Below are 15,681 nucleotides of genomic sequence, written 5' to 3' on the forward strand. Positions count from 1 at the left end.
GAATGTAACTATAGAAATGTTCTTTTGAATAAATTAAAGATGTGTGAGATCAACACACACACACAAATATAAAATATATATTTATATTAGACACACAAAATGTAGATATTTTATTTCACACACACACAGTGAAAGTGTTTTTAATTCAAGCTTTGACGCCATCTAGTGGCAGAAAAAAGCTGTCTTTATATTTTCACCTTTTTCTTGTCTTTATTCTTTCTATTGTTCTTTCAGGTTTTGGCGTTAGTTTTCCTTTAATCTTTTTTCTATTTTTCCTTGATTTTAATTTTCTTGTTTTTGTAACTTTTTTCTCATTTTTAGTTGTCTTTTATCATTCTTTTTTTATTATTACTACATTTATTCAGCTTTTTACTTTTGTCCAACTTTTGTCTTTTCTTTTGTTCCCTTCTGTTTATTTATTTTCTCCATCTTCCTGTTATTTCTTGATTTTTTTTAATTTTTTTTGTACCTTTCTTTCTCATTTTCAGACCTCTTCATTATCTTCTTTTTGGTTGTTTTTCATCGTCATATCGTCATTTGTTTTTACATTTTATTTTTCTAAATTTATTCAGTTTTTTATTTTTGTTTCCTTCATTATTTTTATTTTTTTTAAAATATTTGATCATTCTTTTTTGTTCATTTATCTTCTTTTCGGAGTTCTTTTTCCACATTTTTACTTCTCTTTTCGTCATTATTTTGCTATTTTTTTAATCGTCTTTTATTTTGATTTTAATTTCCATTATTTATGCACTATTTTTTAGTCATTTTCAGACCTCTTTCCATCTTTTTTCTTTCATTTTTCTTTCCTCTTTTTGGTTGGTTTTCTCTTTTTTCATCATTCAATGTTTTAAAAATGTATTCAGATGTTTTTTAATTAATGAATTATTTATGAATATGTGCATACCTTTTGGCCCTCATCTGCTCCTGTAGTCTGCTGTACGTCTCTAACACGGGGAGGCACAGACTCAGTTTCTCCACGGTGGAGGCGATGTTTCTCTGCTGGAGACGACACTGCTGGAGCTCCTCCATACAACCCAGCAGCTTCAAAACACAATGTACACATTACACAAAAGGACCAAAAACACACTAAACCACTTCAAAATGACAAAAAACAACAACAACAAAACACAACATGATTGAAAAAATAAAAAAAATTATAACAAAAAACTGAACAAAAATACACATATTTAGCACAAAAACTCAATAAACGACAAAAAACCCACAAGACCAAAAACATACATACTATTAATACAAATATCTAAATAAAAATGATAAAAAATACAAAAAAATGACCTATAACAAAAACTCACAAAATGATTCCAAAAATTAAAAAACACACACAAATAAACAATATAACTACAAAAACACACACAATGAGTTTAAGACAAACAAGACAACAAGATACACAACCACAAAAACACACTAAAGAACAAAAAACAAATAAAACAAAAAAAACCAGAACAAAAATACGCACAATGACTAAAAAAAACACACAAAAAAACAACAACAAGATACACAACTACAAAAACACACTAAAGAACAAAATATGTTTAAAAAACAAAACAAATGAGCTTCAGTGGATCAGACACTGAAATCAAAGACATGATTGGTCAGAGCTGATGATGACTCACGTCTTTTCCGTCGTCCTGTAGTCGTCGGTTGGTGTCGGTCACCTGACTCTGAGACACACACACACACACACAGGAACAGGGTGAGCTGTGCGTGTGCATGTGTGTGAGCGTGTGTGTGAGCGTGTGTGTGTTAGTGTGTGTACCTTGAGTTTCTGGGCTTCCCCCCATACTTTCAGCAGCTCAATGATGGAGTCTACAAAGCCCTGGTGTGTTAGTGTGTGTGTGTGTGTGTGTTAATGTGTGTGTGTGTGCATGTGTGTGAGTGTTAATGTGTGTGTGTACCTTGAGTTTCTGGGTCTCCCCCCGTACTTTCAGCAGCTCAGTGATGGAGTCTACAAATCCCTGGTGTGTTAGTGTGTGTGTGTTAATTTGTTAGTGTGTGAGCGTGTGTGTGTGTGTGTGTGTGTGTGTTAGTGTGTACCTTGAGTTTCTGGGCTTCCCCCCATACTTTCAGCAGCTCAATGATGGAGTCTACAAAGCCCCGGTGTGTTAGTGTGTGTGTGTGTGTTAATATGTGTGAGTGTTAATGTGTGTGTGTACCTTGAGTTTCTGGGCCTCCCCCCGTACTTTCAGCAGCTCAGTGATGGAGTCTACAAAGCCCTGGTGTGTTAGTGTGTGTGTGTGTGTGTGTGTGTGTGTGTGTGTGTGTGTGTGTGTACCTTGAGTTTCTGGGCCTCCCCCCGTACTTTCAGCAGCTCAGTGATGGAGTCTACAAATCCCTGGTGTGTTAGTGTGTGTGTGTGTGTGTGTGTGTGTGTGTGTGTGTGTGTACCTTGAGTTTCTGGGCCTCCCCCCGTACTTTCAGCAGCTCAGTGATGGAGTCTACAAAGCCCTAGTGTGTTAGTGTGTGTGTGTGTGTGTGTGTGTACCTTGAGTTTCTGGGCCTCCCCCCGTACTTTCAGCAGCTCAGTGATGGAGTCTACAAATCCCTGGTGTGTTAGTGTGTGTGTGTGTGTGTGTGTGTGTGTGTGTGTGTGTGTACCTTGAGTTTCTGGGCCTCCCCCCGTACTTTCAGCAGCTCAGTGATGGAGTCTACAAAGCCCTAGTGTGTTAGTGTGTGTGTGTGTGTGTGTGTGTACCTTGAGTTTCTGGGCCTCCCCCCGTACTTTCAGCAGCTCAGTGATGGAGTCTACAAATCCCTGGTGTGTTAGTGTGTGTGTGTGTGTGTGTGTGTGTGTGTGTGTGTGTGTGTGTGTGTGTGTGTGTGTGTACCTTGAGTTTCTGGGCCTCCCCCCGTACTTTCAGCAGCTCAGTGATGAGTCTACAAAGCCCTGGTGTGTTAGTGTGTGTGTGTGTGTGTGTGTACCTTGAGTTTCTGGGCCTCCCCCCGTACTTTCAGCAGCTCAGTGATGGAGTCTACAAATCCCTGGTGTGTTAGTGTGTGTGTGTGTGTGTGTGTGTGTGTGTGTGTGTGTGTGTGTGTGTGTGTGTACCTTGAGTTTCTGGGCCTCCCCCCGTACTTTCAGCAGCTCAGTGATGGAGTCTACAAAGCCCTAGTGTGTTAGTGTGTGTGTGTGTGTGTGTGTGTGTGTGTGTACCTTGAGTTTCTGGGCCTCCCCCCGTACTTTCAGCAGCTCAGTGATGGAGTCTACAAATCCCTGGTGTGTTAGTGTGTGTGTGTGTGTGTGTGTGTGTGTGTGTGTGTGTGTGTGTGTGTGTGTGTGTGTACCTTGAGTTTCTGGGCCTCCCCCCGTACTTTCAGCAGCTCAGTGATGAGTCTACAAAGCCCTGGTGTGTTAGTGTGTGTGTGTGTGTGTGTGTACCTTGAGTTTCTGGGCCTCCCCCCGTACTTTCAGCAGCTCAGTGATGGAGTCTACAAAGCCCTGGTAGTGATGGTTACACATCTTCTCTATGTCTCTGTCATGGTTCCTGATACGAGCGTCTAGTTTCTCCACAAACAGACCGTGTTCCCTCCCATCGTACACTGACCTGTGGAGAGAGGGGGCGGAGTCAGACCTCAGAAAAAACTATTAAGCATCCATTGATTGACTGAAAATGGATGATTAACCCTTTAAAGATGAAACCAGTTTGAGTCGTTTTAATATTGTTTCTGCATGTTTCAGGTTACATTTTTTGTGTTGGTTTTAATGTTGTTTGTGTGTTTTTGTTTCATTTTTTTGTGTTTTTGGTTCATTTTGTGTCTTTTTAATATTAATTTATGGTTTTTTTTCTTCTTCTGATTAATCGATTCAAACCTGATCAATTACACCAATAATCAATAAAAGATGCAGCTTTTCTAAACTTTAAACTACAAAAAATAAATAATAAAGAAAATAATACAAAAATGGAATGGATCAATAAACATTGAGATATTAGTTAATTTTTAGACATACATTTTATTCTTTTTTTTACAATAATGCATTTTTAGGTTTCTAACTCGTTTTCATGGGAAAACTAATTAAATTAACTCATTATCACAAGAAAATTCATTAAATTAACTCATTATCACAGGAAAATTAATTAAATTAACTCCTTATCGGGGTGGTGTGTAACTCAGTGGGTTGAGCGCCCGCCCCATGTACGGAGGCTGTAGTTGGTCGATTCCCGGCCTGGGACCCTTTTCTGCGTGTCATTCCCTGCTCTCTCTGATCCCTTTCCTGTCAAGCAACTGTCATATAAAGGCCACTAGAGCCCAAAAAATCCTTTAAAAAAAAATAATTAACTCCTTATCGCGGGAAAACTGATTAAATTAACTCGTTATCAGGGGAAAATAAAGTAAGTTAACTCATTATCAGGGGAAAATTAATTAAATTAACTCATTATCACGAGAAAACGAATTAAATTAACTCATTATCAGGGGAAAACTAATTAAATTAACTCACTATCACGAGAAAACTAAATAAATTAACTCATTATCACGAGAAAACTAATTAAATTAACTCGTTATCACGGGAAAACTAATTAAATTAACTCGTTATTACGGGAAAACTAAAATTAACTCTATCACGGGAAAACTAATTAAATTAACTCGTTATCACAGTGAAACTAATTAAATTAACTCGTTATCATGGGAAAATGAATTAAATTAACTCATTATCACAGTGAAACGAATTAAATTAACTCGTTATCATGGGAAAATTAATTAAATTAACTCGTTATCACAGGAAAAATAATTAAATTAACTCGTTATCACAGGAAAATAAATAAATTAACTCGTTATCACTGGAAAATTGATTAAATTAACTCGTTATCACAGGAAAATTGATTAAATTAACTCGTTATCACTGGAAAATTGATTAAATTAACTCGTTATCACTGGAAAACTAATTAAATGAACTCGTTATCACAGGGAAACTAATTAAATTAACTTGTTATCATGGGAAAATTAATTAAATTAACTAGATATCACTGGAAAACTAATTAAATTAACTGGTTATCATGAGAGAAATTAATTAAATTAACTCATTATCACAGGAAAGTTAGTTAAATGAACTCGTTATCATGGGAAAAAAAATTAAATTAACTCGTTATCACAGGAAAATAAAGTTCAATTAACTCTTTATCACTGGTAAACGAATTAAATTAACTTTATCACGGGAAAGCGGAGGAAATAAAATTATGAAAGCATGGCCCTTTAGAGCTTCTGTAAAGTTATTACTTTTTTTAGAATATTATTACATTTTAAGATGATCTAATTTATCCATATTTAATTTTCAGATATTATTATTCATTATCTAGATATTTAAAGTTTTTAGATTCATAATAATCATTTCTTTTTTGTGAAAATAAATAAATAAAATTAAAATAGATTAATATTATTCCATTTTTATACATTTAATTTCTATATGTTATTTAACAACAATGCTGAACTAAGATGACAATGTAACGTGACATTTCACTCAAGTCATGACTCGTCGTTTAATTCCTGAGTCATGAATAAGATGACATTAATCTACTGTAAACACTGGGAGAACATGCAAACTACACACACCTGAATAATGATGATTATTATTTAGATGCTACATTTTTAATTTCCATTTCCCACTCTAAGTTGCAACTTTAACTTGTTTTTTTAAATAACATTTCACCACTTTTTCCACCATTTTTGATCACTTTTAACCCATTTTATTTGTGATTAAAACAAGGAATTCCATCTTTAAGATGACTATAATAATAATAAACTTCCTGGATATCAGTGGATATTATTCAGATAAAATGAAATAGATACAAATCATTTAAAGACTTTAACTAATCCAATTATCATCACTTAATAATTTAATATTATAAATTAGACGCAAACAAAACCAGGATGAAAAAATAATGAATAATCATTTTTTTTTTTTAAATCAAACAATAATAAACGAGGGGGGAATAAAATCATTGACTAAAATTAAAGAAAATATTCTAGTCAAAATCAAAACTAATTTCGTCCAAAATGAGCAAAAAATAAATAAAAATAAATTAACTCTTGTGTATCAGTAAGTCATATTTTTTTATATTATTAAATAAACAATTGTGATGACTAAAACTAAAATATGTTTCAGATAGAAGCATTAAAAAAAAAAGATTAAATGCAGTATTCTGACCAGTTTACACTGAATCAAGCTAACAACACAGTGAGGCTAGGCTAATCTTAGCTTAAAGAAAGTTGCCAAAATCCCAAATGACAAGCTAACCAAATCAAATATCCAACCAGTAATGGTAAAGCTTGCCAAAATACATGTCAGAAAACACCGTGTCACGGTTAAATGTGCACATTTCACATCCCAAAAAGTCAAACCGACAACCTGTGACAGAGGCGTAAGTTAGCCGACTAGCTGTCCGATAATGGAACCATAAACGGTAAAGTTTTTGCCGTTCACCAGAGCGGCGGAGGACGAGGTTAGCAGCCCGCAGATAGACTCGGAGGATGGTACCAGGAAGCGGCGGCGGGCAGCAGCAGCTCGGGGCCGGCCTCAGCGCTCCCAAACTCGGACAGTGACTCACCGGAGGGTCGGTCCAATGCAGTTGGTGTCGGTGCTCTCTATTTCCCGCAGGATTCGCTCGTGTTCGGCGGCTGTCTCCGCGCTCGCCATCCTGCATGTTGCTCCGGTGGTTCCGAGCCCAGCCGAACTTTCCCGAACTGAGCCGAGGAGGTTCACTTCGCTTCGTTCTTTTGCGTCACAGTGGAACCAGAGGGTTCGTTTGATGACGTGCACACGCCGGCCCGTGTGAGCGGGGCTTCCTGACCTTAAGTGAAAAGCTGCGATAAAACAAAAAATACTAAAATATTATTAAAGTACTTTTAAAGATTTTCACAATAAAGTGTTTAATATTTATAAAAATTTTATATTTATATTTTGATGCTACAGAGGACTGTACATGATAATGACAGTGTCCATTTTCAAAATGTAAAATGGGCGTGGCTTCTGTTTTCATGACTTGTAAAACATATAAACCTTTTACATAGTTTTAAAAATAAAACTAAAGCCTGTATCTGACTTTATATATCTACGTTATAGTTATTTAAAATTTAAACGTAATTATATATATATATATATGTATAGTTTTAATATTTTACACCTTTTTATTATTTCTTTTTCTATTCTTTTTTTGTCCTTTTTAATTGTATTATTTTCATTTTTCTAATGCTACAAATGGTTGTACATTAAATAAACATACTTCAAAAAGTCAGTTTTCAGAATATAAAGTGAGCGTGTAACTCGTGTAAATCGTTTTTCAGTTTTCAAAATAAAACCAAAGCTTTTATCTGACTTTACTTATTTACTGAAGCACTCCTGTATAATTTGTTTATTTAGCATCAAAACATCATAACACTACTTTTAACCCTGCTTTCTTTAATCTCCAAACTTCATTTGTTATTATGTTTGTGTAGTTAGTTGTGCTTTTATTTTGAAGGTAGCCGTGTTCCGTCCGTGCTGTGCCGTGTGTTAACTTTGCAGGTTTTGTTTTTCCCGGTACACTGACGGTAGCCTGGCGGAGACTCTGCAGCCCAGATGGAGGTAAAGATGAGCTGAGGAGAACCTGCAAGTCCACACAGGACTTTATGATGATCTCTGGAGTGTTTGAGGGGTTGTTGGTTCAGATCCTGCACGTTCACATTCGGCTGACTGAGATTTACAGGATTCAGCTCCTCAGAGAGGTCAAAGTTCACATCAACAGAGGTTTGAATGTTTAGGGTTACAAACAAACAGGCCAGTCCTTGCGCGCGCACCAACACTCTGGCGCACAGACCAACACTCTGGCGCACACACACACCTACACACGCGCCCACACATCAATGCTCTTGCACGCGCACACCACACACACCAACACTGATAAGCGCACCCACCAACGATCTTGCACACCCCAACACTCATACGCACGCACACTAACGCTCTTGCGCACACACATCAACGATCTTGCGCACACGTACTAACGATCTTGCACGCACACACCACATATTTTCGTCTGATAGTAGTCTGTTAGGTGAAATATACACCGGTATCTTTTAAAAAATATGCGCTAAATAAATTGACGTCACTTCCTTTTCGACTCGGCTGTTGTTGTGTAGATTTACATCAATAAAATAAAAATACACATAAACACCAATGTTTCTTTATATTTTTAATGATAAATAATAAAGGCAAACTTATAATAACAACAATAAGCTATTATCTTATACATATATATATATATATATATATTCTTTAAAATGAAAAACCTGTGTCACAAGTGGGTGGGCACAATGCTTGTGCTGGGTGGGCCGGCCCCCCATAGTGACGGGCCTGTAGATACAGTTCTTCAAACAGACACCGAGGAGCCTTATTCTAACAAATACCGAGGCCACTCGTTCAAACCGACCGATACCGACTTATCTCTCAGACTTTCCTAAAACTTGTTGGACGTTAGATGTTGCCGTGTTTCTCTGCTCAGACCAGGAAGAAGCTGATCAACGACGTGTCCTCCTGTGTGGACGAGGCTTTGGAGGGCCTGGTTCGGTCCTCGGGAGGTCTGTCGCTCCTCAAAGATCACAGAGTGGTCCTCAGGTCAGACCTGGACCGTCTGAAGGGGAAAGTCTGTCTGCTGTCAGGAGGAGGCTCAGGACACGAGCCGGCACACGCAGGTAAGATCTTTAGAGGGTCTGTGTGGGACCTTCAGAGGGTCTGTGTGGGACCTTCAGAGGTCTGAGGACCTTCAGAGGTCTGAGGACCTTTAGATCATCCGAGGACCTTCAGAGAGTCTGAGAAAAACTTCAGAGGTCTGAGGACCTTTAAAGGTTTGAGGACCTTCTCTTGTCTCTCCAGGTTTTGTCGGTCATGGGATGCTTTCGGCCGCCGTAGCGGGAGCAGTGTTTGCGTCTCCGCCTCCTGCTAACATCCTGGCGGCCATCTTGGCTCTGCATGAAGCAGGTAAAGCACACGTGAGCGTTTGTACTTCAGGTGGTCCTCCTAACCACGTGATGGTCTCGTTGGAAACAGGAGCCTCAGGGGTTCTCCTCATCGTGAAGAACTACACCGGGGACCGACTGAACTTTGGTCTGGCGGTGGAGAAGGCACGCCAAAAGGGCGTTACCGTGGAGATGGTGCTAGTAGCCGACGACTGCGCCATGGATAGCATCAGTAAGGCTGGACGCAGAGGGCTGTGTGGCACCATCCTCATACACAAGGTACACAACCAACTACACACAGGCTACACAACCAATCACATAGCTTCATATTCCTTCCACACATGTTGTGTATCTTCACCAGTGATTAGTTATAAACATTGTGAGATGATGTGTGTGTGTGTTCCTGTGGTGCAGCTGGGCGGGGCCATGGCAGAAGAAGGCTGCTCATTGGACCAGATTGTCAGCAGACTGACAGTGGTTCTAAAGGGGGTTGGTGAGTCCTCGCTCAGACTCTACGTCCTGGTCCAGGTTCTGGTCTTACAGTCCGTGTTTCAGGTACTCTGGGGGTCAGTTTGTCTCCATGCAGCGTTCCCGGGTCTCTGCCCACGTTTGACCTGAAGCCTGGAGACATGGAGCTGGGACTGGGTGAGAAACACACACACACACACACACACACACACACACACACACACACGTATAAAACCTGTTAGTCTCTACATCCTACAGGAATCCACGGTGAGCCTGGGATCCAGAGGTCAGAGGTGAGTGTGTCGGACCCACCTGTCGACATGTGACGTCTGAGAGCTTCCTCTGTCCTCAGATTGGCTCCGCAGACCAGGTGGTGAAAACCATGATCGATCACATGACCAACCCGGACAGCCAATCCCGTCTGGAGCTGGAATCAGGTCCTGAGAGATAACCACGCTGCGCCTGAGTGTCACAGTGTTGTGTTGTTTTTTAGAGTGTGTGTGTGTGTGTGTGTCCATCCACAGGAGACACGGTGGTGCTGTGTGTCAACAATCTGGGAGCTCTGTCCGGTTTAGAGATGGGTGTGGTGACAGGAGCAGTCCTCGCCTACTTAGGTACGTACACATCAGCCAATCAGAAGACTGGGCTCCGTTGCCATGGCGCCAGCGTGCGTCCTTTGATGTGAAGAGGAAAAGTGTGAGGGTTTTAGTCGGTGTCTGAGCGATGTTTACATTTGACTTTGAGAGAAATATGACGGTCGACTGGTGAATCACAAAATATCAACAAAACACACAAAATTACTCCAAAAACAATCACAAAAGTAGAGAAATTGCACAAAAGGACAAGAAAATACACAACTTTTCTCCAAAAGCACACGAAACAACAACACAAATACACAAAAATGCACCAAATTAGCAAAGGAAATACAAAATGTCAACAAAAACACACAAATGGACATAAAAAATATTTGTAAAATGAGCAAAAAAAATACAAAAACAAAAATACAACAAACACATAAAATAACTCCAAAAAATACATACATATTACAGAAATTACACAAAAGGATGAGAAAATACACAATTTTACTTGAAAAGCACACAAAAAAACAACACAAAAATGCCCAAAATTAACAAAAGAAATACAAAAAGTCAACAGAACTACACAAAACAACAAAAATACACAACAACCACAAAGACACAAAAACCTCGATAAATCTTTGGGGCTGTGTCGTGTAAATTTGTTGTTGTTTTGTGCGTTTTTCTTTTATTGTGTTTTGGTTTTTTTTGTATATTTTTAATTGTTTTCTGTGCTTTTAGAGAAAAATGTTCTTATTGTATGCAATTTCTGTAGTTTTGTCTGTTTTTGTGGTCATATTCACTCTTTATGCTCAGTTTGTGTATATTTTTTATCATTTTGTGTATCTTTGTGATTGTGTTGTGTATATTTGTGTGTTTCTGATGACTTTTTGTATTTCTTTTGCTCATTTTGTGCATTCTTGTGCTGTTGTTTTGTGTATTTTTGTTGTAATTTTGTGTGTTTTGTCGTTATGTGTATTTTTGATGACTTTTTGTACTTTTGCTAATTTTGTGTATTTGTGTTGTTTTGTGTGTTTTTCTGTTGTTTTGTGTATATTTGTAGTCTAATTGTGTATTTTCTCATCCTTTTGTGCAACTTCTATAATTTTGTGTGTTTTTTTGGAGTAATTCTATGCGTTTGTTGTATTTTAGTTTTTTATGTATTTTATGTCAATTTGTGTATTTTTGTTGACTTTTTGTATTTCTTTTGCTATTTTGGTGAATTTTGTGCTCACTTTTATTTGTAAATAAGTGATATTGTCCCAAAACATGCACGTGAGGTATTTCTGTATGTTATTGGAAACTGATTTTAGATAAATAATAATAAATTAACATAGATTTTTCCATTATTGAACGTGAACTCTGACTTTTCCATTGAAAAAGTCTCTGTTGATGAGATAAAGCCTCCCACCAGGGGGCGCCACTGATAAAGCGGGGGAGGATGTCCCAATCAGAGGCTCTGAAACACGTGGAAAATAATAATGATCAGTTTTTATCGACTCAAAACAGACTAAGGCACAATGACTGAAAGTGTGGGAGTAAAATGTATGAAAAATAACAGAAATACAATATTTAAAAAAATAAAATAAGCAAACAAAAGCTTATTCTGTGACAGATTAAATGATAAATAAAAGTGGGTGAAGTCTCTCTCTGACCTGTGATTGGTGGTTTCCATGGTAACAGAGAGTCGGGGAGTGGTGGTTGCCAGGGCGATGTCGGGATCTTTCATGACCTCGTTGGAGATGGGTGGTGTTTCTGTGACGCTGATGAAGGTCGACCAGGACGACTTACTGCGACTGTTCGGTGAGTTACCGACAAGAAACATGCATATATACCGACACAAAACACACAAATATACCGACACAACACACGCAAATATACCGACAAAAAACACGCAAATATACCGACACAAAACACACAAATATACCGACACAAAACACACAAATATACCGACAAATAACACGCAAATATACCGACAAATAACACGCAAATATACCGACACAAAACACGCAAATATACCGACACAAAACACGCAAATATACCGACACAAAACACGCAAATATACCCAAATATACCGACACGAAACACACGCAAATATACCGACACGAAACACACACAAATATACCGACACGAAACACACGCAAATATACCGACACGAAACACACGCAAATATACCGACACGAAACACACGCAAATATACCAACACAAAACACGCAAATATACCAACACAAAACACGCAAATATACCGACAAATAACACGCAAATATACCGACACAAAACACGCAAATATACCAACACACAACACGCAAATATACCGACAAATAACACGCAAATATACCAACACAAAACACGCAAATATACCGACAAATAACACGCAAATATACCGACACAAAACACGCAAATATACCGACACAAAACACGCAAATATACCCAAATATACCGACACGAAACACACGCAAATATACCGACACGAAACACACGCAAATATACCGACACAAAACACGCGCAAATATACCGACACGAAACACGCGCAAATATACCGACACAAAACATGCAAATACATTATACGATGAAATCATTGTATATACAGTATATATATATATATATAATATTTGTATTTTATTATGAAATGTCCTACATTTAGATTCTTGTTTCATTTGCTAAACGTTGCTAATTAAACACGTTAATGCTATCATTAAATAGTCAGGAGTCAATTTTTTTTTTAAAGTTTAGGAATTTCCTTAAATTTTCTATAACTCATTTACAAACGTACGCGTCCTCACAAACACATTAAACGTCTCACGCCTCCTCTTCCATCAGACGCGAGCACCAGCGCCCCCGCCTGGCCAAACCTCAGTGCTGTGTGTGTGAGTGGGCGTGACTTCGTAGTGGAGGCTCCGACCATGGGCCCCCGATCGCAGGACATCACATACCCCACAGGTCAGAGGTCACAGTGGCGGTGTAGCGAACGCTAACATACATGCTAACGTGAGGACCCCGTCAGGCCCACTGAGCGGTGTTATGGAGAACGTTCTGGAGAGCATCTGTCTGACGCTGCAGAGACAGAGGACTAATCTGAACATCCTGGACCAGGAGTGTGGTGACGGAGACTGTGGGAACACTCACTACGACTTCACCCAAGGTCAGATCAATATGATCAATTATTAATAATATTAACAATATAAATAAAAGTAATGCTAATCATCATCAGCCATCCTGCTCTGGATACGAAACAAACCCATACCTGGTTGCCCCGGGAAACTTCTGGCTGGCCTTGCGGGATTGGCTGAAGAGAAGATGGGCGGGACTTCTGGAGCGGTGTGTTCCGTCTGTCAACATACACACAAATACACAGTTATATATACACACACACGCACACAGTTACACTCTGACTGGTGTGTGTGTGTGTGTGTGTTCCAGTTGTACAGTCTGTTCCTCAATGCTGCTGCTGGTCATGTGACTGAGGGGCAGAGTCACCCGGCTGCCTGGGCCGCTGCAGTGCATGCTGGGACAGAGGCCATAAGGAGGTGTGTGTGTATGACATCAATAGAATTGATGATTGGCTCTGGCCTGTGAAGCCCCGCCCACAGGTTCTCAGATGTGGTCTGTGGTCTGGTTTTAGGTACGCTGGAGCTGAACCTGGAGACAGAACCATGGTGGGACCCTCCTGTTTCACACGCCACACTAAGCTCACCATTTTATAATCATCCTATTTCTATATTTTTAGATTAGGTCCATTTTAATGATTATATGTTATCAACATTTTATAATGAATATTTATGTATTATTATTATTACCATAATTATGTATTATATAATAAATATTCTCATTTTTATTATTATTATTTTATTTTTGTTATTTATACTTATTATTATTATATTACCATTAATATTTTATATTCATTATTATTTTATTGTTGTATTATCATAAGTATTGATTATATTATTTAATTTTATTATTTTCATTAATATTGTAATTTTTTATTATTGTTATTTTGCTAATTATTATTACTATGATTATTCTACAAAAAAAAAGATATTATTCTTATTATTCTTATTATTATAGTGATGAATATTTGCCATAATGAATAATGATGAATGTACTGTTTGCTGGTAGCTGGACGCTCTGTGTCCTGCGGTGAAAGAATTGATGAAAATGACTCCAGAGCCTCTCAGTGAACAGATGCATGTTCTGTGTGCAGCCGTACAGGTAAATACATTATTAATTATTAATAATCACTTAATAACATGTTGACATGTCACAGTCTGACTAATGATCATGTTATTTAGTGACAACGCCACTTCAAACACACAAAATACACAAACACAGAGATACACAAAATAACATCAAAAATACATGAAATGAGCACAAAGCAAGCACTATAAATATACAGTAAACTACACAAAAATGTACACATTAGCAAAAGAAATAGAAAAAGTCAACAGAAATACACAAAACTACAATAAAAGAAACAATGCACAAAATGTCAACAAAAACACAAAATTACAGAAATTGCACAAAACAAGAAAACGACTCCAAATATACACAAAATGCACAAATGAGCAAAAGAAATAAAAAAAGTCAACAGAAATAAGCAAAATGACAACAAAAATGTTTAAAAAAAAACACAAAATTGACTGTAAACACACAAAATGACAATAAAAATACAACAAACACAAAATTACTCCCAAAATTGCACAAAACAAGAGAAAACACAATTTTTCGCTATAAACCCACAAAACGACTTCAAAAAATAATTCAGAAAAAGTCAACAGAAATACACAATCAGAAAGATACACAAAATGTCAACAAAAATGCATCAAATGACATGACAAAAGTAAACAGAACAACGTAAAACACACAAAATTGCAGAAAATAACAAGAACACACACAATTTTTTCTCCATAAGCACACAAAACAACTACAGATTTACACAAAATTAGCAAAAGAAATAGAAAAAGTCAACAAAAATAAACAACACTATCACGAAGAAACACAAAATGACATAAAAATACATCAAAAAATGTAAAAAGTGACTGTAGATGTTTTTATTGTGATTTATTCAGATGAAACTGATGAGTCACCATATGATGACGTAATGATGACTAATGAGCGTACTATACCACACTAACGTACCCGTGTGTCTGACAGAAAGCCGACCATGGCGCAGAGGGGACGCGTGGTCTGAAGGCGGGGGCGGGGCGAGCCAGCTACGTGTCATCTGATAGGCTGGCACACGCTGACGCTGGAGCTGTGGGCGTGGCCTGGATCTTTAAGGCTGCGCTGTCGGCTCTGCAGCGCCACTACGCACAATAACACACACACACACAATTTAATAAACACCACGCAACATATTCATCCACATAACGGCTTTCATTCAGAACTAATTAATATAGACGGGGGCGACTGGACAGTAAACACACAAAAATACAACACAAATACAACACACACACACACAAAATCACAGAAACTGCACAAAAGACAAGAAAATACAATTTTTTTCTCCAAAATCACACAAAAAAATGCACCAAAATTAGCAAGAGAAATACAAAAAGTTAGCAGAAATACACAAAACGATGACAAATATACACAACACAATCACAAAGATACACAAAATGTAATTGAAAACACACAATGTGATGAAAAAATAAACAGAATGACGACAAAAAACCACAAACACACAAAGTAACTCACAGGA

At 37.9% G+C, this 15,681-nt stretch overlaps 2 protein-coding genes across 7 annotated transcripts in view; one reads left to right on the top strand and one right to left on the bottom strand.

Annotated features, from left to right (window-relative positions):
- Window positions 1–6,824, bottom strand: part of exoc6b (exocyst complex component 6B) — a 68,114-nt gene extending 61,290 nt beyond the window's left edge. For 4 of the 6 annotated variants that reach the window (XM_028473975.1, XM_028473973.1, XM_028473972.1 and 1 more), the window contains exons 1-4: window positions 6,558–6,824; window positions 3,395–3,560; window positions 1,632–1,679; window positions 905–1,041 (exon numbers count right to left, since the gene is read on the bottom strand). In XM_028473975.1, the coding sequence (XP_028329776.1) occupies window positions 905–1,041; window positions 1,632–1,679; window positions 3,395–3,560; window positions 6,558–6,646 (440 nt within the window). In that variant the 5' untranslated portion in view covers window positions 6,647–6,824. Of the gene's footprint in view, window positions 1–904; window positions 1,042–1,631; window positions 1,680–2,171; window positions 2,231–3,300; window positions 3,311–3,394; window positions 3,561–6,557 lie in introns of those variants that run through there. The other 2 variants (XM_028473977.1, XM_028473976.1) reach the window with 2 other exon arrangements.
- Window positions 6,825–7,474: 650 nt separating this feature from the next.
- Window positions 7,475–15,473, top strand: tkfc (triokinase/FMN cyclase). The gene is made up of 17 exons (XM_028473989.1): window positions 7,475–7,573; window positions 8,487–8,676; window positions 8,858–8,962; window positions 9,032–9,219; window positions 9,355–9,433; window positions 9,496–9,585; window positions 9,667–9,701; window positions 9,761–9,845; window positions 9,933–10,022; window positions 11,667–11,786; window positions 12,804–12,923; window positions 12,988–13,125; window positions 13,195–13,301; window positions 13,404–13,510; window positions 13,606–13,639; window positions 14,100–14,192; window positions 15,135–15,473. Exons 1-17 carry the CDS (start codon window positions 7,568–7,570, stop codon window positions 15,297–15,299), a joined length of 1,752 nt encoding a protein of 583 aa, XP_028329790.1. The 5' UTR covers window positions 7,475–7,567; the 3' UTR covers window positions 15,300–15,473.
- Window positions 15,474–15,681: the final 208 nt, after the last annotated feature.

The sequence above is a fragment of the Gouania willdenowi genome, chromosome 18, assembly GCF_900634775.1.
Source record: "Gouania willdenowi chromosome 18, fGouWil2.1, whole genome shotgun sequence".
Taxonomy (NCBI): Eukaryota; Metazoa; Chordata; class Actinopteri; order Blenniiformes; family Gobiesocidae; genus Gouania; species Gouania willdenowi.

Coding starts and splice junctions, on each gene's coding strand:
- tkfc (XM_028473989.1), top strand. Junction 12,924..12,987: donor GGACATCACATACCCCACAG/GTCAGAGGTCAC, acceptor GGACCCCGTCAG/GCCCACTGAGCGGTGTTATG. Junction 13,126..13,194: donor TCACTACGACTTCACCCAAG/GTCAGATCAATA, acceptor AATCATCATCAG/CCATCCTGCTCTGGATACGA.